We start from the raw sequence: 22,906 nt of genomic DNA, 5'->3' as shown, positions 1-22,906 counted from the left end.
GAGCACTTTCCATACCTTAGCAGCCACCTCTCTCAAATGGCGACAATTAGCAAGGAGATCCAACACCAGGTCAGACGTGCCAGCTCAGCCTTCTCCAAACTATGGCAGTGACTGGTTGACAACAAAGACCTCTGCAAGTCCTAGTGTACAGAGCAGTTGCTGTCACCACACTCCTGGACTATGTATCAGTAACACAAGAGCACTAGAGAAATTCCATCAGCAATGTCTCTGCCACATCTTCTGGATCCAATGGGAAGATCATCAAAAAATGCTAGTGTCTTTCTTGAAGCCAGCTCCACAAGCATTTGGGTAAAATTCCTGCAAAATCATCTTTGATGGACTGGACGGTGTCCATATGGCCAAAGTGTCTCCCCCATCAGGTTCTGTTTTCTCAACTCAAATGGCCAACGTTCCAGGAGAACAAGGAAAATGCTTCAAAGACATTCTGAAGCTCTCCATGAAGCACGGTAGCATTGACATTAATGACTGGGAACAGCTTGCTAAAAATGTCGACAACTTGCTCATCAAGCAAAATCATGCTTTGAGTCCCAACATCTTAATGTTGAGGCCAAGCAGTGGCAGAGAAGGAAAGAAATTGAAGCAAATCCTGCACTCTGGTATCCCACTACCTTGTGGGACATCCTGCCCCATGTGCCCAAAGGTCTGTGGGTCGAGAATCGGCCTGTTCAGTCATATCAAAACTCATGGCAGAAACTCACAATCCTAAGGTGACATCATCCTCAAATGGAGGAATAGCCAACGATACGTTAGCAGCCTCTAAATGCAATTGATGGATATACTAAGCTTTAGGAGTGTAATTATATGTCTCTTATGTATTTTGTGCTACAAATAAAACGCAAATGCTATTTTCTTCAAAAAATTTATTCCAAGAACAGGAGCAGCAGCTCTACAGTCATACATTTCTTAAATTATGTTATAAAATAATCAAAATGCATAGAAATTCACTTTGAAGTTCTTCTGCGACAGATAATGGACCTGAAGTTCAACAGCTGCAAAGGACATTTAAGCACTCAAAATCCTAGTTTATAGAAGAGATATGTTCACCCTAATTAATACTCATTTTACACTTCATAATTTACATTTTACTGATTTTTGTTTGATCCAAGTAAAACAACTCGAAAAGCAGAAGCCTAGAATTTCATAGTTATTAAAAAGCTCCTAAGATTCAGCTCGCTTTGCTCTGTACCAGATATCAAATTTGTAATTCATTGATTTGTGTATTTACATATGGTCCCATGTACCATAATAAATCAAACCAATTAAAATAAAATAGCTACAAAATTATCAAGCCTGCAGTGATGCTTGAATGGGAAAATGCATACTAATCTAGGTGATACAAACAGAATACTTTTTATGGCATACACGTGTGATTTTATTTTATAGGGATATTTAAGCACGTTTCCATTATTCTGTAGTTTTATATCCTTTCTCTTCTAATGAGACCAATTACATGGCTTGCTCTCAGGCTGCCTCCAATCAGATGGTGTCACTGACCACCTAGGCAAGCCACTTAGCTCTTTCTTTATCTTTGGTGAAATATGTCACTAATTTCTGCTCTATGCCTCCTCAGTCAATAGTAGAGAGGCTGCTACTAGTTCTAAAAGTTCCATTGTCTTATTGCAAATACTCATTAATATATATTTAACATGATCATGAGAAGTAAAAAGGAAGTATAATATTCTAACCAGAGTCATCACTATTGGCTTATTTCATATTCCAACTAATTTCCACATATCCAAATGCAGGCATTCCAAGGCATGGATTTGTTTGGATTGTTCACACAAGGATGTGAAACAAAATAACTACTTAATTGTAATCAGAACTTTATGGGAAATAATAAAATGCCATGCAGTAATGTCAGTTAAAGGGGTCTTTTACTCATTCCAAATGAGGTGCTTCAAATGTTTCATAATTAAGATATTTGGTGAAAATACATAATGAAGCAGCAAATAATTAGCTTTAAAATTCTCCATTAAAAGATCTGAGCTGCCAGTCCACCAATTCAGAAAGTCTAACAGTAAAGTGAAATACTGTTTGCATTGGACTTGAGCACAATGACGAGTTAAGCAGTATGAATATATAGTGTCACACAAAAAATGACATCAAATTTGCAAGCAGCCTCTATCTAGTAAAATTGTCATTCTGAACATGACAATTCTTTACAGTATGCATGAGGAATACTGCTGTAAAACACGCAGACACAGCGGAATTATGGCAGTAGTTTGGGGAGGCGTGGGGGGGAATAACTTCAACTGCAATGTTATTACCAAGTGTAATAATTCCATACTATGTGATAATTGCTCTAAAGTTGTAAAAATGCTGTCTAAATGCCAATAATAAAGATTATTATATTTTAGGTTTGTTGTAGCTAGGACGACAGTATTAAGGTTAAAAAAACAACTTTTTGTTGCTCTAATTAGTCAAATTACAATTGTTGCCAGAGTGCAAAGCAACAAATAGATTAAAGCAGGGAACAAAGAAAATTTCCACTTTGGTGAAAATAGCACAATAGTTTTCAAGCAAAATTTATTCTCTGATTGTCCGACTGCTTATATTACACTTTGGAATAGTCTTAAGGAAAGTTATTTTCAGTATGGAGCTTCTTTAAAAACTTACATTTTGATGTTCAAATCCTGCATGTTTCAAATTGGTTCAATCAGTATCAGCTTAATGATTAAAAAAAAGGCTTATAGTAAGTTCAAATCACATTTTTCTTTACGCAATCACTGCAGAGCATATGGGTGAAAGGAAACCAGAAAAACAGCAATGAAGTGTAAAATTCCTAGAATATTCCTGTAATTCAGTTTTGAAATTCATTAACTTTGTTTTTTTTAAACCAGTTGCCTAGAAACTTCAAGCAAAATGGAAATAAAACAAACCAGGGGAATATTAGCATATGTTTGATGCTCTAACTTTGGGAAAAAAAAATTTAATCAGAGTCTTCATCATCAAGGTACTCCTCTGCATTGCTTGCAGTTCTTGTGATACCTGAAAAGAAAAGGAGAGCTGCTTTAGATTGCAAGTACACAACTAAAATGCTTCAACATACCTCTAGTACCTCTTGCAAATCATTCAATATTAAAAGCTTAAAAAAAAATTATTAGGTTTTTCTTAAAAAATGCATCTCCTGTCTATAAATTACTTCATGTACTTGGTTCTATCCCATGCCTCCACAAGATCCATCTTGATTTCATACAGTAGCAACATAAGACTTGTGTTATGCATTGAATTGCCAAATAAGTTCATTTAAATAGGAATAGTTTTTTTTCATTCACGGGATGTGGGCATTGCTGGCTAGGCTAGGCCAGCATTTATTGCCCATCCCTAACTGCCTCTTGTTCAGAGGGCATTTAAGAGTCAACCACATTGCTGTGGGTCTGGAGTCATATGTAGGTCAGACCAGGTAAAGGTGACATTTCCTTTACTAAAGGACATTAGTGAACCAGATGGGTTTTTACAACAATCAGCAATGATTTCATGTTCATCATCAGACTTTTAATTCCAGATTTTTATTGAATTCAAATTTCACCATCTGACGTGGTGGGATTCAAACCCAGGTCCCCAGAGGATTACCTGGAATACTAGTCAGTGACTATGCCACTGCCTCCCCTCGATTAAATGATCAGTAGCTACTCACTTTACTGGCTCCTTGTATTTTAAATAACTTGTGCTAGACTGTATTATAATCGAATTGCTTATTAGAGATTTCTTTTCCCTACAGGTGTTATCTGCTTTAACTCTGTTTAGAATTTGCACAACGTCTTTGAAGGCTCCAGATAAAAGCTGTAACTTTCAAGTGTGCAAGCCGATAAATACCTTGAGAAAAAAAGTGTTTAAAGCTTTAACTATTAAATTGAAAAGTAACAGCAAATCAAACAGCATGTTTGTATTCAAATTGAGCAGCTTGGCACCATCCTTAAAGTCTTCTTTTGTAGGCAAACTGACATGTTTATTATCATAAAATTAGTTGGCACATTCTTGTGATGAAAGCTGTTTTTTTAAATGCTTGTACAGATCTAAAGAAACTGATACGAAACCAAATCTTGCACAAAATTTTTCATTTCCATCAACCAATATGCAATGTTATAGAAGGAACTTGGCGAAATAATTACACGAGAACGGGATAAGATGGGATACACCAAAGAAACTAGGAGGAAGTACAAGATTCTGACTAACATTTGTGACAGCTCTATAAAATGAAGAGATTGTACAAGAAGAAAGAAGGGTAGCAAATACTATCCCAACATTAAAAAAAGAGTACATGGAAAATTAAGGATTTCAGAACAGGAAGCACACCACTAGTAATGGGACAGAAATCCTAAAAGCATTTTTGGGTGTCGCCAGCATGTATCTAAAGAGCAGAGGCACCATAAGGATTCTACAAAGAGGTAAATGAGGTAGTGAACAGGGCTTTCTGGTGGATATAATTTGACTTTTCAGAGCATCATTAAACTTTTACATGAGTGTTCTAAAGATTAAGGTTCATAGAATTAATTCATGGCAAATTATCTACCGGGATTGAATATTGGCTTGTCAATAGAAGTTAATAGTTAAATGAAAAAGATTGCAAACATTTATCAAAGAAAACACAAAATTTGTAGATTTTCCATATTAAAAAATTGCTTTGTTTAGGAGGTTCCAAAGATTATATTAAAATTAAAAATTGTAAAATTAAAATGAAAATCACAGCATGAAAATCACCTTTCACAAGTTTAGGAAAATTCATGATCAAAATTTAGTTAAAATTGCATAAAATATTCATTCAAAATCTGTTATGTTCAAAAACTTGCATTCCTTTACTCAGAGTGAATTCAGTGAACATTTATATATAATGAAACTCAGGAAAAATATATTGAACCTGTTTGGAAAAGGTTAATAACAGTAGCATTCTATGGGCCCTGACAACATTCCAGCAATATTCCTGAAGACTTGAGGTCCAGAACTAGGTGCACCTTGAGCCAAGCCGTTGCAGTACAGCTATAACACTGGCATCTACCCAATAATGTGGAAAATTGCCTGGCTATGTCCCGTTCACAAGGGCAAATCAAATTCAGTTAATCACTGCCCTTGTTGCGACAATACTATCAAGCAGCACTTACACAGCAAAAACCCACTGATGCTCAGTTTCGGTTCCGGTACAGCCACTCAGCTCCTGACCTCATTGCAAACATGGTCCAGCCATGGACAAAAGCACTGATTTCCAGAGCTGAGTTGAGTGTGATAGCCCCTGATAATAGGATTGCATTTGACCAAGGAGGCATCAAGGAGACCTAATGAAATTGAAGTCATTGGGAATCAGGGGGGAAAGTCTCCGCTGGTTGGAGTCAAATCTAGCACAAAGGAAGATGGTTGTGGTTATTGGAGGCCAATCATCCTAGTCCCAGGATATCATGGGGGTATCCTGAGCCACCTTTCAACCCTTCAGCTGCTTTATCAATGACCTGCCATCCATCATAAGGTCAGAAGTGGGGATGTTCACTGATGATTGCACAATGTTCAGCACCATTCGCGACTCCTCAGATACTGAAGCAGTCGGTGCCCAAATGCAGCAAGACCTAAACAACATTCAGGCTTGGGCTGACAAATGACAAGTAACATTCACACCATTTACGTGTCAGGTGATCACCATCTCCAACAAGGGAAAAATCTAACATCCCCTCTTGACATTCAATGGCATTACCACTGTTGAATACCCACTATCAACATCCTGGGGAGATTACCGTTGACCAGAAACTGAACTGGACCAGTATTATAAATATGGCGGCTACAAGAACAGGTCAGAGGCTGGGAATTCTGAGGCAAGTAACTCACCTCCACTCCCTAAAGCCTGTCCACCAACTGCAAGGCACAAATCAGGAGTGTGATGGAATACTCTCCGTATGCCTTGATGAGTGCAGCTATGACAACACAAGAAGCTCTACACCATCCAGGCCAAAAGCAGCCTGCTTGATTGGCACCCCATTCACCAAGCTACACATGCACTCCCTCCATCACTGAAACACATTGGTCATAATATACACGATATACAAGATGCACTGCAGCAACTCACCAAACCTCCTTCAACAGCACAATCCAAATCTGTGATGCCTACCAGCTAGAAGAACAAGTGCAACAGATGCACAAGAATAGCACCACCTGCAAGTTTCCATCCAAGCCACATACCACCCTGATTTGAAACTATATCATCATTCCTTCACTGTTGCTGGATCAAAATCCTGGAATTTACTTCCTTACAGAACTGAGAGTGTAGCTACACCACATGGACTGCAGCGGTTCAAGGCGGTAGCTCATCACCACCTTCTCAAGGGCAATTAGAGTTGGCCAACAAATGCTGGCCTTGCCAGCAATGCCCTCATCCCATGAAAAGAATAATAAAATGCAGAATTTTACATTTTCAGTCACCATCCAGGCTATCCATGTATTTTTCTAAATGAATTTATTTAATATTAATATTTTAAGATTTGGATAAATTACTAATTCCCTAAATTTGATTATAATGTAGAGCAGATTGTGAAACTAAACTCATTGGTAACAAAACGTCAGCATATTGAGTTGGGTTCCAATGAATGTGATACACCAGATACTCAAATTCTTGAACTGGTTTGCAGAGGTGCTGTGGAGAAGTGGGATGCAAGGCGAGGTGTTAAGGGCAGTGTCAAGGAAATTATGGGGAATGGAGGCATGAAGGGAAGACAGCAGTGATACTACATATTGGACCACTGGTGCATATTGCCATGGGTCACAATGAGAGGCCAATGCAAGGTGAAAGACTAGAATAGAATAGAAGACTAGTCTGGAATTTAGCCTCCTGGTTATGGTTGTTGGAGGTCAATCATCTCAGTCCCAGGATATCAGGGAGGAGGATGTTTTGGATGGGAATATGGAAACGTTAATTTCGACATTTTGCTGTATTTTTGTTCATAGTTCATTTTAATTTCATTCATTTTTAGCTGTTCAATATTAGGAGCTGTTTAAAGTTCTTAATTTGGTGCCTTGACTGTGAGCTGGTTGGAAACAGTAAATTGTTATAAAAATTAGCTGTTCCCTGATTGATAACTTGTGTAGCCCAGCTAAGACTGTATAAAGCCAGGGGAGTGTAGCTTTGAGGTGCCATTCCACAATATTTCATTCTTCCCAAACATAGTATTTTGTGGACTGAGTAAAGAGGAGCTTGTTTCTTGAGAGTAGGCTGCGAGTGGGGAGTTCAAGCAAACATTATCTACCTTTCTAAAAAGAGTTAGACTCAGTTAAAAAGAGTAAATACTCTCTACTTGCCTGGATGAATGAAGCTACAACAACACAAGGAGCTCTACACCATCCAAGACAAAGCAGCCTGCTTGATTGGCACCCCATCCACCAACCTACACATGCACTCCCTCATCACCGACAGTGTCCGTAATGTGTGCTATATATAAGATGCACTGCAGCAACTCAGCAAACCTCCTTCAACAGCACAATCCAAACCTGCGATGTCTACTGCCTAAGTCACTATCTTTCTGAAACTATCTTCAACCACCGAAGCCATATAGGGTCCGCCCCTGGCACTTTAGTGCATACACCACATCCATGGCCGTCACCGTCTTGCGCTTGGCGTGTTCAGTGTAGGTGACCAAGTCTCTGATAACACCTAGAAGGACAAGTGCAGCAGATGCACAACTATCAATCAGGGAACAGCTAATTACTCCTCTTTATAAAGAATTACTGTTACCAATCAGCTCATAGTCAAGGCACCAAAAGAGTAAAAGGACAATGACAGGGGGACCCTCTTGATGATATGTGAGCATCATGGACCCTCAGTATATCCAGGGGCAGTGCATTTTCATTGTCAGAAGAAATTTTTGGAGCAGAAGATCTTTGTGCTTGAGCAACATGTAGTCATACTCTGCAGTAGAAAAGATGAGGGTTTTCTGGATCTTAATCTTGAGAATACAGTAATCCAAGAGACAGTTCTAGACAGTTCAGGATAGAGGGAAAAAGTGCAGAAACAGATGTCATGATCGCTGTCGAGACAGATAACCTCTTAAAAAGGAATCCCCACAAAGCCAACGGAAAGAAAACCACTGGACAAGATTTCGCTTTTTAGAACATTTACGGTAATGAGCCAACTAAAATCAACATAACATAATTAGGTGAAAGATATTTCAACAAAGTAGTAAATTTCACCTTAAATAATTGATTCAAAGATAAGCTTCATGTGGTTACAGCCATTTGCATTACTTCCCGCACAAATGGGGCACCAGTCTTTCCAATTTGGCCTTCGCTATATAGGATCTTTCACTTACTGCTCAATCATTTTGGCCCTTGAGTCACTTTCACCCACAGCCATATTCCACCTGAAGTCCCCAGACATGGTTACCACTGTCGAGGCACATTGTATATGAACCAACTCTCACTAGGATCACAACAGTCCTAAAGACACAGAATCCTCAAAGACTCACTTCTCTCATCCCTTTAAATGGTCTGGCGGGCTCTAGAAACACTGAAACAGCAGCTATTAGTCTTGTCCACTCGACAATCCTTTGCCCTTCCTGTCTTCAGTTCTCTACATTTTTCAACTGTTACACGGTAACACAGGGCAGAATTTTGCCCTTGGTGGGCAGGCGGGCCCCACCAGCTCGGCGGCGGCGGGCAGCCGACCCCTGCCGCCGAAATGGGGCCTGCCGCCATTTTGAGTGTGTGGGCCAATTAAGGTCCGCCCAGCGGCCTGCCCTACGGGAAGCGCTATGCGCTTCCTGTGGGGCTTGGAGGGAGGGGGGGGGGGGGGGGAAAGAGAGAGGGAGGGAATCCCCAACTGTCAAAGTGCGCTCTTTCGCACATGCGCGCATGTGCGAAAGAGACTAAGTGCTGTCACAGGGAGATTAGTGACAGGTTAAAAAAACTCTAAAAATAGAAAAATAAAAACATTAACATGTCCCCCTCACGTGACAATGTCACACGAGATGGGACATGTTAATAAGAAGCATTGAAACTTAATTAAAGTTTTTAAACACAAACATGAAACCTCATCCCACCAGTGGATGAGGTTTCATGTTTTATCAGAAGCCCGCTGGGGCTCCTGGCCTGCCTGTCAGACGTAAGGTTGGACGGGCAGGGTCTTTAATGATCTTAAGTATCCTGTCAATGGCCTCAATTAGCCATTGACAGGTCAGCAGGCGGACAGCTAATTTCGCTGTCCGCCTGCCTTCCTAAAAATTGGGGGCCCTGCCCCCAAATCGCCGACGGGGAAATTCTGGTCACAATCTCTGCTCTATTCTCAGAGACCTGCTTTAGCACCAAGATCTGTTCAAAGACTGCCAAACAGAAAACGGTTCCATTCAGAGAGAACCTTGCTTGTTTCTTCTTTACACAAATTCTGAGAGTTCTGAACTGCCTGCCACAAAGACGAGCTGAAAAGACCCTACATCACTATACCAATTCAATCAGTTTTCTATTTACCCTTTGCTTCTTAGCTGTTCATCCCCATGGAAATCTCAGATCACGTGGGCCTTTATTCTAACCTAATGATCCCATAATCAGGAAACCAATTAGCTCTCTTTCAGAATATTCTCCCGCACACTTTGGTCTATAAGGGACATCACACAGGAAGAATATACAGGCCTGTCCCAGCAAATGGGTCATCACACAGTGAAGTATGGAAGAAGAGAAGCTATTCAGAGAGAGACTGGAAACACAAGTTACTGCAGTTATCCAACACTAAGGGTAGAATTTTCAAGACAATTCCTGTCAGAATGGCAGGCCCATTTCCAGGCCAGGAACCTGAATGGTGAAGAAGCAAGCTTTTCTGAGGATCTTTCACTAAACCATGATATTATTATCCCATCTCTGGATTTCCCAACCAATTAGAGAGGGTAGGTGGGATGGCACGATTTTGTCAAAGGTTTCTAATTAAAGGGTCACAAGGGCACACCAGCACTCAAATTTATAAGGCTTCAGCAACCACAGGAATGGAGGAGACCTGGGAAGACTGCTCTCCAGGTCTTTCACTCTTAGCTGCAGATCCTTGCTGCAGAATCTGAGGGACTGGTGTGAGGTGAGCTCACCCAAGGATGGGAGGAAGAGGCCAGTCCCTCAAACCAAGCAGGTAAAGATGGAAATTTCTGAGTAAGTGAGCCACATGTGTGTGGTCTCGCCAGTCAATGGAGACAGTGTACCATGAAGATCCAGGACCTGAGGAGGGCATGACAGCTTAGCAGCATAACATACTCAGATGCCAAGCCACACATTCTAATTGCCCAGCATTCTCCTGCACTGCACTTCTCAGAGCAACACACCTTGCAACTTCACACATTCCTCTCTCCAGGCACCTCACATCTTCTAAGCAGCCAACATCTGCATTCAATATCATGTATTTGCCCCCTCACACCAAATCATCCTCCACAAATATTATCCTTCCCTCCTCTTCATACAAGACATTACAAATACTCACACCTCTCTGCTTTCTCTTCTTGCAGAAGAGAGCACAAACTTGTCAAGCAGCAGAGACGCAGGGGAGTGAGAGGAGGGTAGCAGCCAGTAGCCCTCCAGTGACAGACACATTGGCAATGCACACCCACCTGATCCACTGGGAAGGGGGTCTTGCTCCAGGAGACTGCAAATGTCAGCAGCAACCGACCATGAAAGCCTAAGCCTCCTGAAGCATTGGTGATCTGCGAGCTGATCCTCTGCCTGTATACCCTGAATTGGGGTTCTCCCCTTCTTCCAGTTAGATTTGGGTGTTCATCCCTTTTGTCCTTAGGAGGGGCATGTGGCTGAGAAGGCAACTACAGCTAGTGTTGCTGCTAGTGCTGTTGGTGGTGGTGCAAGGTGCAGCTGCAAAGCCACTGCCCTAACACGGTGAAGGCTGGCAGCAGGGAAGTGGAGTTGAAGGTGAGTGAGATGATCAGTGAAGTACCTTCCAAGGTGTTGGCAATTACCTACCAAGCAGTCATAGCACTTGAGGAGAAGAAGTGCTTTGATTAGCAGTCTCTTAGCTGGCCATGGCTTGAGCTCTTCAGTTTCAGTGATCAAAGCCTTCCCAGCTTGTCACTTTCACTGAAAAAGTTCTTCCCACTGTGCACTCACCCGGTTACCCTGGTGAGTTGCTGACAGCTTGGAAAATGGGTGCCCTGGATAGGAAATCTTGAATTGAGGGTGAAAACAGTTCTTAATTTGGTTCATTAATTACTTGCCAGATAGTCCGGCAGAAGAGCACTTGCCTTCAATCCTGCTCCAATCAAATGCAGAAGGTGGAATGATGTTGGGATCCTGACCCGTCACTTTTAGGGAACTTGATTCCTCACATTCAAGCAAATCAGGCTCCCCTTGCCTGGAAAAATTCCCCGATATCTACTGGATAAGTATGACGAAGGTGGTCCTGAGTTATTTGGCAGCATTGTGCAGCAAGAACAAGGGAGTGAAAGGCAGGCATAGTAAAATTCGAGAGTCAAAGTGGTGGAAGATTCTATAGTCAGTGGTATAAATGGCCTTTGAAACATCTTCAGTGGTATTTTGTCTCCCTGGTGCCAACATGAAGGATATCATGAAACAGGTAGAAAGGTTCTGAAAAGGGAGGAGAGGGTACCAAAGGTTGCTGCCCATGTTGGAACCAATAATGTGGCTGCTGAAGGAAAATGTTCACTTTCTGGAGCACTGCAGCAATTTCTGGAACCAGAGGAAGCTGTACTAAAGGGATGGCCTTCACCTGACCTGACATTCTAGCAGAGGGAATAAATATAGCAGTAGAGCAGAGCTTTTAAACAAAATGGTAAATCAATGGAGAAAGTCCAAGTTTAAGAATAATGAGGCGCAGCATATATGAAGAAAGCTATTTGGATAGGAGCAAAAAGGCTAGCTGAAATAGATAGCAAGAAAATACTGTCGAAGGAGAAAGGGAAAGAAGCTGGCTTCAATGTAATGAAAGATTTTTTTTTTTTAAAAACACCTGCCTAAGAAGTTATTTTAAAACAAAGAGAAACCCAGGTAAAAGCATGGGGTCAATGTTCCAGCACTCAAAAATAAGCGGTATACGTGTGAAGGGGATATGATATAGTAACCTTAGTGGAGGCATGGCTTAAGTTTGCATAGGACCTGGTTATAATATTTTCAGGGCAGACAGAGGGCAGACGTGCATGGGAATGGCAATGTCAGAGCACTAGAGTGTGAGGGCATGTGATATGTATAGATTTTCAGAAGGCATTTGGTACAGTGCCACACAAGAAGCTTGTTAGAAAAATTCAAACAAATGGTATAAGAAATGTAGCTGCACAGATGGAAAGTTAGTTAATGGGCAAGGGACAGAGTTAAGTTTTCACCTGCGTTGCTCGAATTGGAAGATAAAAATTGGACAGCCTCAAATGTGAAGACTTGATAGCTTATCACAAATCTGCCATTGTCAGATAGGGAGAACACCTAATTGATTATGTTCCAAAGACTTGGCTTTGAGTAGAGAAAATCCCAAAATTTGCTGGTTGATACTAAAGTAAACTTAAATGTATATCCCTTGCAAGATCTTCTGCAAGAATTCAATAGTATAAATTACTGCCAAGACAGATTCCAAGAGTTTTTTCAAAATAATAAGTAATCCACTGCTTCTTTACACAATTGTGGAAACAACAAAACAAACCTTTTGTAAGCAAGATCACAATGAGAAAGTCCAAACTACTTGGGAGTGCTCAGTGCAGCAGCTGAATGATTTTGTTGATTTCTTCTCAATACAATGAAGAACAAGGATCAATAATTCTCACTATGGTGAAAATCCTCCGGTCTCTGAATCGTGGGAGACCAGATGTATAACGGAGATGCACATCTAGACCCTGTGGAAGTCCTAATATGCTGACCAACTTCCGATGGGCAATTCCCCTGTTCTCCAGGACCCCCCAATTGTCTCTTACTCTGGTCTGAAGCTGGAGACTTTGGATAGTTCCAGTGTCTTACCACTTATCTAGATAGTTACCCAGGAAATGTTAGACAAATTAAAACCTAGACTAACTCCAGGGTAACTACAGAACTGACCCCCAACTGTGCACCAGACCAGTTTACCACGTCACTCACCTGCCAACTTCATCCACTCACTAACATTCAAACTGGACCTTTACAATCCAGCAGCTCGTGTCCTAAGAAGGGGCGGAGTCCTGTCTTGTACCCCCCCCCCGACTTTACTCTGCTACAACGGAGCTCTCTGAAGGACACCTGCATTTCTGGAAAAGTTGGGCTCGGAAGAAATGTGGAACAGTGTTGAGTTGAGGAAATTTTGCATTGGAGCTGTAATCTGGCCACGATTGCTGCTCCTCAGAAGGTTAGATATATAAAATCAATCTTGTACAAATTAAAGTAAAATTAAGATATCTAGAATGAGGCAATAAAGGACATGCAAACTACACTGTGTGCACCACTTGCGATGCTGCCCTTTTATGCAGGTTGATTTCTGTTAGAGTGTGTGCCTGAAGTATGAAAAAAGGTCATTAACAGCTACAGTACACAGATTAACAGGCTGACCACCAATGTTATTGGCAAATGCAAGCATAAGAAGTAAAAATGGCAGAAGTCAAGATTTAAAAAAAAAATTTGCCTGCAAAACAGGAGGTTTATGAATGAATATATCTAACAAAAAGTTGAAATTTTTTGCACCCCAAATATAGCTATCATAAAACAGTACTTTTTAAAATACTTTTGGTGTAGACATATTATTGATATTTCCACTGGCCTGGTAGCACTTCTGCAGCAGATACAAAACTAATATAATGGCCTGGAATTTGCTGTTGTAATGGCAATGAAACTGTCAGCATTTGCTGCCCTTACCCCATGAAACTGACAGCAACTTCTTGTGTCTGCACTTGCACAGTTAAATACTGAAACCCAGGGCCTGAATATTGCCGTCAGCAGGCCCGACACGCTGACGCGCAAAATGATGCGCGATGATGTCGGGCGTGCGTCATTTAGATATTTCGTTCGGCAGGCACGTGCCGGAGGCAGCTGCACACCCGACGAACTGTGAAAGGCCTATTAAGGCCATTAGGAAACTAATTTAGATAATTAACAGGGCTGCCCGTCCAACCTTAAGGTTGGCAGGCAGGCGAAGAGCCCAAGCGGCCTTCGCGCTTTTCAGGAAACCTCATCCACTGGCGGGATGAGGTTTCCTGAAGGTTTAATACAATCAATCAACAAATAAATTTTGCTAAATTGACAAACATGTCCCAGCTCATGTGGCACTGTCATGTGAGGGGACATGTCTTAATAATTTTTCTCTTTATTAAAAAAATTTCAATATGTACTTAATCTCCCTGAGGCAGCTCTGTGCCTCAGGGAGATTTCTGCGCTCTTTCGCATGCATGCGCGTGAAAGAGCGCAGGCCCCGACACTCCCTCCCTCCGCCCGCACAGGTAGTGCTGATCGCTACCGGCCATGCGTCACGCTAGGTGGGCCTTAATTGGCCTGCCCATGTAAAAGGACGGCACGCAGCAGATCACAGGCAGCGATCAGCTCCGCGCCCACCCGCTCCTGCTCGGCCCGCCCAACACAGGTAAGTTTCTGGGCCAGAAGTTGCTGTCGGTGGTGATTCCCTGCTCCTCCACAGGGTTAACTGTTGAATCACCAAGACAGCCATTCTAGAAATTACCAAAGTGTCGACAGCTTCCCCTTTTATGCTGCAATACCCTGTTAAAACCCCTAAGAGAGATACACCTTTTTAATGAGGAGTAACTGTGTTTTTAACAGTATCTTAAGTCACAACTGAAGAACCTCTCTGGCCCTGGGAAATTAATTTTATACCTGTGTAATGTCAAATGGTAATTATATGGTTTTAAAATATAAATTTTTTTTGAAGTTTGTGATATTTCAGCTCTTAATGTGTAGTCTCACTTCATGTAAAATTCCTGAAAACTTTAGTTGGATAGTCCTTTAACATTCTGGTTTGCAGCCTGTAAGAATTTATCAATATGACTGGCTGCTTTCACTGCTTAATGACATCACTGCTCCTGGACATTTGGAAATCCCCTAGACTTGGCACCAGGTTCAAATTAATGTTGTAGAAGGTGAAATCCATGCCACAGAGATGACTTTATCTTTGTAGGCAGTTTTTTTCTTAAAGAAGTCAGTGCTGTCACTGTCACTGATTGCGAAATAAGAGTCATTAATATTATTCAGTTTATGTCCTGCAACAACAAATCTTTTTTGGGGTTAAAACAAAATTTGAAAAGATGGACAAGGAAACCAAATTCTCAAACTCAAATTAAAATTTAATTTTATTACATTCCCACCAATTTCTGAATCCACAGAGATCTCTCCCAGTCCTTGTTATATTACCTTTTTTGCTCTAATAACTGGTTGCATCAAAAACAGGCATGTAAACCACTGAGTGCTTTGATAACCTCATTCTCATTACAACAACAAAGTTATATTTACAAAGCACCTTTAACATAGTGAAACATTCCAAGGGGCTTCACAAGATTATTATAAAATGTGCTCTGTTTCACCAAAACCTAGTTAACTTCAGACAGTCCAGACAATGCATTGATATTGATGGATTTAAGCTACTATGCTAGGATAGATCCACTACTGCTACAAATAAATCCAAGAAGGGGGCATATGTATATGTGTGAATAAGCATTGGTGCCAATACTTTCAGGTTAACAAATATATTTGCTTTGCTAACATTGAATTATTGTGCATAGCTTTTAGATCCTTTTATCTGCTCTGTGAGTTCAATCAATTACACATTATTTTGGTATATATGTCACTGGATGAAAAACATGGCGGCAGTTGTATACGAAACAGTCCAAGAAATTGCTGCTCCTTCTCCAGATTCACCAAAGATCATCCTTGGTGAAATCAAACACTGTGACTTGGTTTTGAGGGACACACTAACTACACTAGGTATGTTGACAAATCAACTCAACTCATGGAGAGAAGACACTGGATCAATGTTTTTGCTCCATTCTTGACACTTACAGGTCTTTGATTCGACCAGGGATTGGAGATTCAGATCATAATGTTGAGCATCTCCTTCCTAAATATCGACAAAAACTGAAAACAGTAAAATCTGGTAGGATAGTGATTAAAGTTTGGGATAATGTGGCTATTCAAGATCTGCAAATTTGCTCCGATAACATGAATTGGGATTTTTTTATGGAGGAAGACGACATAAATAAGAGCACAGATATCAGAATTGATTAAATCATCTTTTGTGAACAACTTCATGCCAAAACTAAAATATTTAATATTTATCCAAATGAGAAACCCTGGATTGCAAAGGACTTAAAAGCAATAATGAAGGAAAAACAAATGGAATTTAGCTCAAAGGATCAAGACAAACTAAAAATCAAGGTGAGATGGGGAATTCAGAATATGAAAGATGCGTATAGAAATAAGCTGCATAACTGTTTTTGGACAAATAATCCCAGAGATACACGGAAATGTATGTATAAAATGTCAGGCTTCACATCGAAAAAGAGAAATTACTTTTTCTGTCTGAAGATAATTCATTCGCAAAATCATGAGGATTGAATGGATATTTTAAGCCGGTTTGAAAATGAAGAATTTAAGAAACATGTGATTCTGGAGCAGGCTTCACTTCATGAACTAGAAGGATCTCGTGTGACTTTCAACAAATGGGAGGGAGAGAAGCAACTCAAGCAAGGGAATCCACAGAGAGCACCTGGTCCAGATCAGATCAGTGGAAAAAATCTTAAGGAATGTGCTCATCAGTTGGATTGTTTCTTTCTGTCTGGTCTTTCAGAAATCATTTGACACTATTACTGTTGGAAATCAGCCATCATCGTCCTGGTTGCCGAGACATCGCAGCCTGCTGAGCTGAATGATTACTGACCAGTTGCTTTTACATTGCTCGTCATTAAGTGTTTCGAGCGCATTTTGTCAAAGCGTCTTTTAGATCCTCTTGTTCCACATACCGATCAGTTACAGTTTGCCTATTAAACTCAAGTCAGTGAACAATGATATTGTGGCCGTGGTTCATCTGATTTAATAGCACATTGATAGATCAGGCAAATATGCCTGCGCTACCTTTGTTGATGTCTCTTCAGCTTTTAATACCATGCAACCATTCAAGCTTGTTGAAAATTTGCAAAACCTTGATGTTAATCCTACTCTGGATCGGTGATTTCCTTCACAACAGGAGCCAACAGGTGTTAGGGATTTATTCAGAGCCCATGGACCTCCTCGGGCCTGTATGCTGTCATCTTTACTTTTCATCCTCTATAAGAATGATTGTCGATCAGATTATGGCAATATGACAATACTGGAGAATGCTGATGAGGTGATACTTGTAGTTCTCATCAGGAATAATGAATAAACTATAGGAACTTGGTGGAGAAATTTATAAAATGGCACAATAACAATTCTCTTAAAGGGCAACTAAGGATGGGCAATAAATGCTGGCTCAGCCAGTGAAGGCCACATCCCATGAATGAAAAAAAACTGAATGAAAATAAGACAAAAGAACTAGTTATAGACTTTAGGAAAATGTCAGTTAATGTTATAGTTCCTATGAAATTCATGATGTGGACATAGTAATTATTTCAATCTAAAAGTATCTAGGTATCAAAGTAGATAAGTTGAATTGGAGGGAAAGCTGTACAGTTGTGATCAAAGGACATACACGATTATACTACATCAAAATTAAGGTCCTTTCAAGTGGACCCTAAAGGCATGGGGCAGAATTTTCCGTCAGGGCGATTGTGCAGGGGCAGGTGCCCCGATTGGGTCCGTGCTGCCATTTTACGTGGGCGGGCCAATTAAGGCCCGCCCAGCGTGACACACACCTGGAAGCTCCCTGTGGGCGGTGGGGGGGGGGGGGGGGGGGAAGATTCCGTGAGTTGGACCCTGTGCTGTTTTGAGACATGTCCCCTCATGTGACAGTGTCACATGAGCTGGGTCATGTCAATGAATTTTTAAGAAAATTTTTATTGAATATTTAAACAGTTCATGAAACCTCATCCCGCCCGTGGATGAGGTTCCATGAAAAATACAAAGTCTGCCTGGGCTCTTCACCTGCCCGCCAAGCTTAAGGTTGGACGGGCAGCTCATTTTATCATTTCAATTACTTTTTAACAGGCCTTAATACGCCTTTGACAGTTCGGCGGCAGCTGTGCGCCCGCCGAACTGAAAATCTAAATGACGCGCGGTGACGTCGGGACTCCCACCTGACATCACCGCAAGTCGTTTTACACGTCAGCGCACGGGCCCCACTCCCACTCACTGACCCGAAAATTCGTCCCATGAAAGACTTCTATACGGCTGTAATTGACAGCGCTATCCTTTTTGAATGTCTCACCTAGTACTGTTGTCGTAAGAAAGCAGACTCATTAAGGGTACAGAGATTAGTGAACCAGGCAGGAAGCGTATTTGATGAGCAGATCTTTCTTGGCAAAATCTGCTCTCGAAGAATTTTGACAAAAGTAAAAAGAGTGCCATGAACAATCACCCATTATTCAGCATTGCTGTTGGTTGCATCAAGGAAAAGGCTACAATCCCTCAGATGCAGAACAAATCGGTTCCTGAACTAGTTTGTGCCCTTCCCTATAAGGACTTTTAACACAAGTTTGATGTATGTATGAGGATATGCACTCAGGATGGGATTCAATGATTATTTTAATGCATTGGAATAGTTTTTTTTATTACAAACTTAATTAAAGTTGGATCTCTGTGATAGGGTAATTTTATTTTATTATTCATTTATATGTAATTTTTTTAAAACCACGTTTCCCTAAAATGAATTTCCATATGGATAAAGTGAAATTGAATATGACTCTGAGCCACACGAGGAGATATTAGACCAGATGACCAAAAGCTTGGTGAAACAAGTATAGGTTTTAAGTAGAGTCTTAAAGGAGGAAAGCAAGGTAGAGAGGCAGAGTATTCGTTATTAAAGCATCATAATGTGAAAATTACACTAATTTTCCCACTCATTTTGCAGAGAAGGATCCAGTGTCTGTTTAAGACATCCTTTTGAATGGGAACAGGAAATGAGCATTGTCACAACTTCCCTCAGCTTTCTCATGCTCAAACAGTGCAGAGGAAGTAATGAGTTATTTTAAAAACACAATTACATATGCATGCAAAAACATTCCAATGAAAGGAAACAATCCCTAAAGCAGATTTAGAAACCAACAAAAAAAAATTTGCTTTGTACTACATCTGTAAAATAACTCACATTTCCCTTAGGAACAAACAAACAAGTTATTCCGTAGCCAGCTTGGTCTTGCAAAAATACTAAAATCAGGAAATGTATCATATAAAACCACAGAGATGATCAAGGTAAATCAACAAAGAGAAGTTGTTTAGCATTTTAATAGGGAGACAGAATATCCATGGAGGATAAATGCAAACCTAAAATTAGCTAAACTCAAAAAACATGATCCAAATGAAATCAATTGAAATAATGAACTTCATAATGACTGCAAAGAGGAAGGTTACAGGACATTTTGAAAGGATGACGGAAGTTAAAAGAGGGAACTGGAAATGAACATAGTTGTAGGCAGTTAACGCAACGAAATTACTGTAATAACATTAAAACCGTCAGGAAGGGAGTGAAAGCCGTAATGGGCACCAAAGGGGATGAAGCTGAGGACAAGCAGAGAATAATTCACACATTTAATGAATGCATTCTTGCAAAATTCATGATGGAAAACAACATTGTCTCCGTTCATGGAAATAATGCAGATATAAGCACTGCCAAATCAAGTCAAGAGGTTCAAACAAACATAATGACGCAAAATGAACATATCCTCAGGTACAAATGCTGTTTTAATAGAAGGCAAGTGGGATAATGTTTGTTAAATGATAACAATCATGATGAGAGAGGTACTGAATACCAGGGAGGTACCACTAGTTTGGAAAGAAGCTAACATAGCACCTGTATTCAAAAAAAAAGTGAGACCAGTGTAATCCAGGGAGCCACAGGTTCATCAAACAAGCATCTGGCAGAACAAATTAACTGATGCTCAGGAACAAACCTGGAAATTACATGAATAACAATAATCTAGGAAAGAACAGTCACATGGTTTTTGAAGGGAAGCAATGCCTGACCAGGTTCCTTGCGAGAACAGTGGAAAACAATACCATGTGGTGCACTTAGATTTGCAAAAAGCTCTTTCATAAAGTTTTTCACATAAGATTGTTACTAGAAGTGAAAGCAACAGAGAAACGGTAAAACTGAATAAAGTTTTAGAGACAATAAAAGGAAGTTTATTCTGACCTGGATTCTTGCAGTTATCTTAAAACATCGTCATAGACTCTCAGAAATTATGGGCAGAATCTTCTGTTTGGCTAGTGGGAGGCGAGACCATCTCGCTGACACGTAAAATAATGCGGGGTGACGTCGGGCATGCATCCCAACGTCACCCCGCATCATTTAGATTTTCAGTTTGGCTGTGCACCCGCCGAACCATCAAAGGCCTATTAAGGCCATTAAAAAAAGTAATTAACATGATTAATGGACCTGCCAGTCCAACCTTAAGGTTGGTGGGCAGGCCGGGGGCCCAGGCGGGCTTCGGAAGAAACATGAAACCTCATCCACGGGTAGGATGAGGTTTCATGAGGGTTATTAAAATTTTTTTTTAATGTTTAAGTAAAAGAAATTGACATGTCCCAGCTCATGTGACAGTGGCATGTGCGTGGACATGTCAGTAATTCTTTCCCCCTTCTTTATTGAACCTTTCAAACCTGAGCCGATCTCTGAGGCAGCATTTTGCCTCAGGGAGATTTATGCGCTCAATATTTTTGTTGGTAATTTTAAAATCTGCAGCATAACCTACAACTACTCTGTCCATACTATTCTATATTTGAACAATTGTCCATTTAGTTAAAGTTACCAAGTTTAAATATCTATACAAGATCAGACAACTCTTAAATATTTGGGGCTCAATTTTAACTTGGGCTGCATGGAGAAGGGGAGCCAAAGTGGGCAACACTCTTGGAAGTCAGGAGGGGCAGGAGACAGGTGCCTTTGAGGACCTAAGGAAACAGTCCCCGACATAAGGCAAGTGCTGGGAATAAATGGGGGTTGGCAAGGTGATGTAGGTCAGGCAAGGGAATGGAAAGGTTAAAGGAATTCTTTCACGTCTAAGGCCCAAGGGTTCCTAGTAGGGCCAGGGGAGAATTCCTGATCTTCAGTTTCACAAGGACATTACATAAAAATTACATTTTTAAACTTAACTTGTACTCTTCTGGCAACCATGCAATTCCCACAATGGTTTAACCATTAGAGTTGATCACATGTGGGCCTCTGAATGCTGAAGCTAAAATATTGTTGCAGTGCTGATTATATCATTGGGTTGTAACTTATAAATTTATATTGACTGGCTTCAAAATTGATGAAGATAAAATGCTACCAAGCAGGAATGGTGAGGCAAGTAAATGGTCTCAGACAATGTTATTCCCTCCCACTCACTTACTCTCACCAACCCGTTTGTTTCATTAGGTAAAATCCAGTCTCCACATCACATCTTTATGCAGAATGTTGTTAAGGCCAACTCAGGCATACGACGTATTTGTGGATGCGGGTAATTTGTGATTTTTATTGTGCAGGACTAATGTACTAGGCCATTTATTTTACAATATGTGGGGTTTTTTTTTAAGTCTAATTCACTCATTCCTCCCCCACTCTCCCCAACACCCCCACCCCCCCAAACAAAGAGGATTAGAAACTTAATATTCCTGATAAGGTATCCAGGAAAGTTAGGAAATTGAAAAAAATAGATCATAATACCATCAGATTTAGAATTGTTATGGAAAAGGAACAGAAACAATTAGAGGGATAACTTCAGTGAGTTGAAATGGGATCTGGACCAGGTGAACTGGTATTAAAAATTGGTAGGCAAAAAAGTAATTGAACAATGGGAGGCCTTCAAAGAAGAGATGATTTAAGTACAAAATAGACGCATTCCCATGAGGGGAAAATGAATAGCATCCAAAGCTAAGAGGGACAAAAAGATCAACTTTGGAGTGAGAAGCAGATTTATCAGATCTGCTGCTGAGCTTTCCTAGCATTCTCTATTTTCATTTCACATTTCCATCAGCTGCAACATTTTGCTTTTGTGAAGTGATACATCTTGGTAGGGAGGGTAAGGAGAAGCAATACAAACTAAATGATACAATTTTAAAGTGGGTACAAGAACAGAAAGGCCTGGGGATATATGTGCACGCAGTAGGATAAGCTGAGACAGCTGTTAAAAAGCATATGGAATCCTTGCTTTTGTTAACTGGGGTACAGAGTATAAAAGCCAAGATGTTAAGTTAAAGCTTTATAAAAACACTGGTTAGACTACAACTGGAGTATTGGGTTCAATTTTGAACGCCACACTTAAGGATGTCAAGGATTAGGAGAGGGCGCAGAAGGCATCTACTGGAACAAGACCAGGGATGAGAGACTTCAGTTCGGTGGAGAGAAGCTGGGATTGTCCTCCTCAGAGCAGAAAAGGTTAAAAGATGATTTGATTGGTGTTCAAAATCACGAAGGATTTTGATGAGTAAATAAGGAGAAAAATAAGGTGCTAGGACACAGTTAAGGTGCTAGGCAAAAGAATCGGAAACAACAGGAAGAAACACATCTTCCTACATGGTGAGTTGTTGTGATCTTTAATGCATTGCCCGAAAGGGCAGCAGAAGCAGACTGATATTAACTTTCAAAAGGGAATTGAATAGATACTTGGAGAAAAAGCTTGGGCTTTGGAGAAAAGAGATTAGTTGGATAGCTCAACGTTTGAACTGGCACAGGCACAATAAGCTGAATGGGCCTCCTCCTGTGCAGAATCATTCTATGATTTTAAAGAGTAAAGGCTCAAAGGCAGAGCATATATTGTACTACATATAGTACCCCCACCTATCCCTCTGTTTCTCCTCTATAAAATGATTAATTTGCAAATAAAATCCTACATTATGTAATCTTTTCTGT

The 22,906-nt window shown here is 40.5% G+C and overlaps 1 protein-coding gene across 1 annotated transcript in view; it reads right to left on the bottom strand.

Annotated features, from left to right (window-relative positions):
• Positions 1 to 864: 864 nt before the first annotated feature.
• Positions 865 to 22,906, bottom strand: part of ostf1 (osteoclast stimulating factor 1) — a 105,207-nt gene continuing 83,165 nt past the window's right edge. The window contains exon 10 of the mRNA XM_078567257.1: positions 865 to 3,009. Coding sequence (XP_078423383.1) covers positions 2,951 to 3,009 — 59 coding nt within the window. The 3' untranslated portion in view covers positions 865 to 2,950. The remainder of the gene's footprint in view (positions 3,010 to 22,906) is intronic.

Source organism: Cetorhinus maximus, chromosome 2 (genome assembly GCF_964194155.1).
Source record: "Cetorhinus maximus chromosome 2, sCetMax3.hap1.1, whole genome shotgun sequence".
Lineage (NCBI taxonomy): Eukaryota > Metazoa > Chordata > Chondrichthyes > Lamniformes > Cetorhinidae > Cetorhinus > Cetorhinus maximus.
Note: the sequence above shows the minus strand (reverse complement) of the source record. Positions and strands in the feature narration are given on the sequence as shown.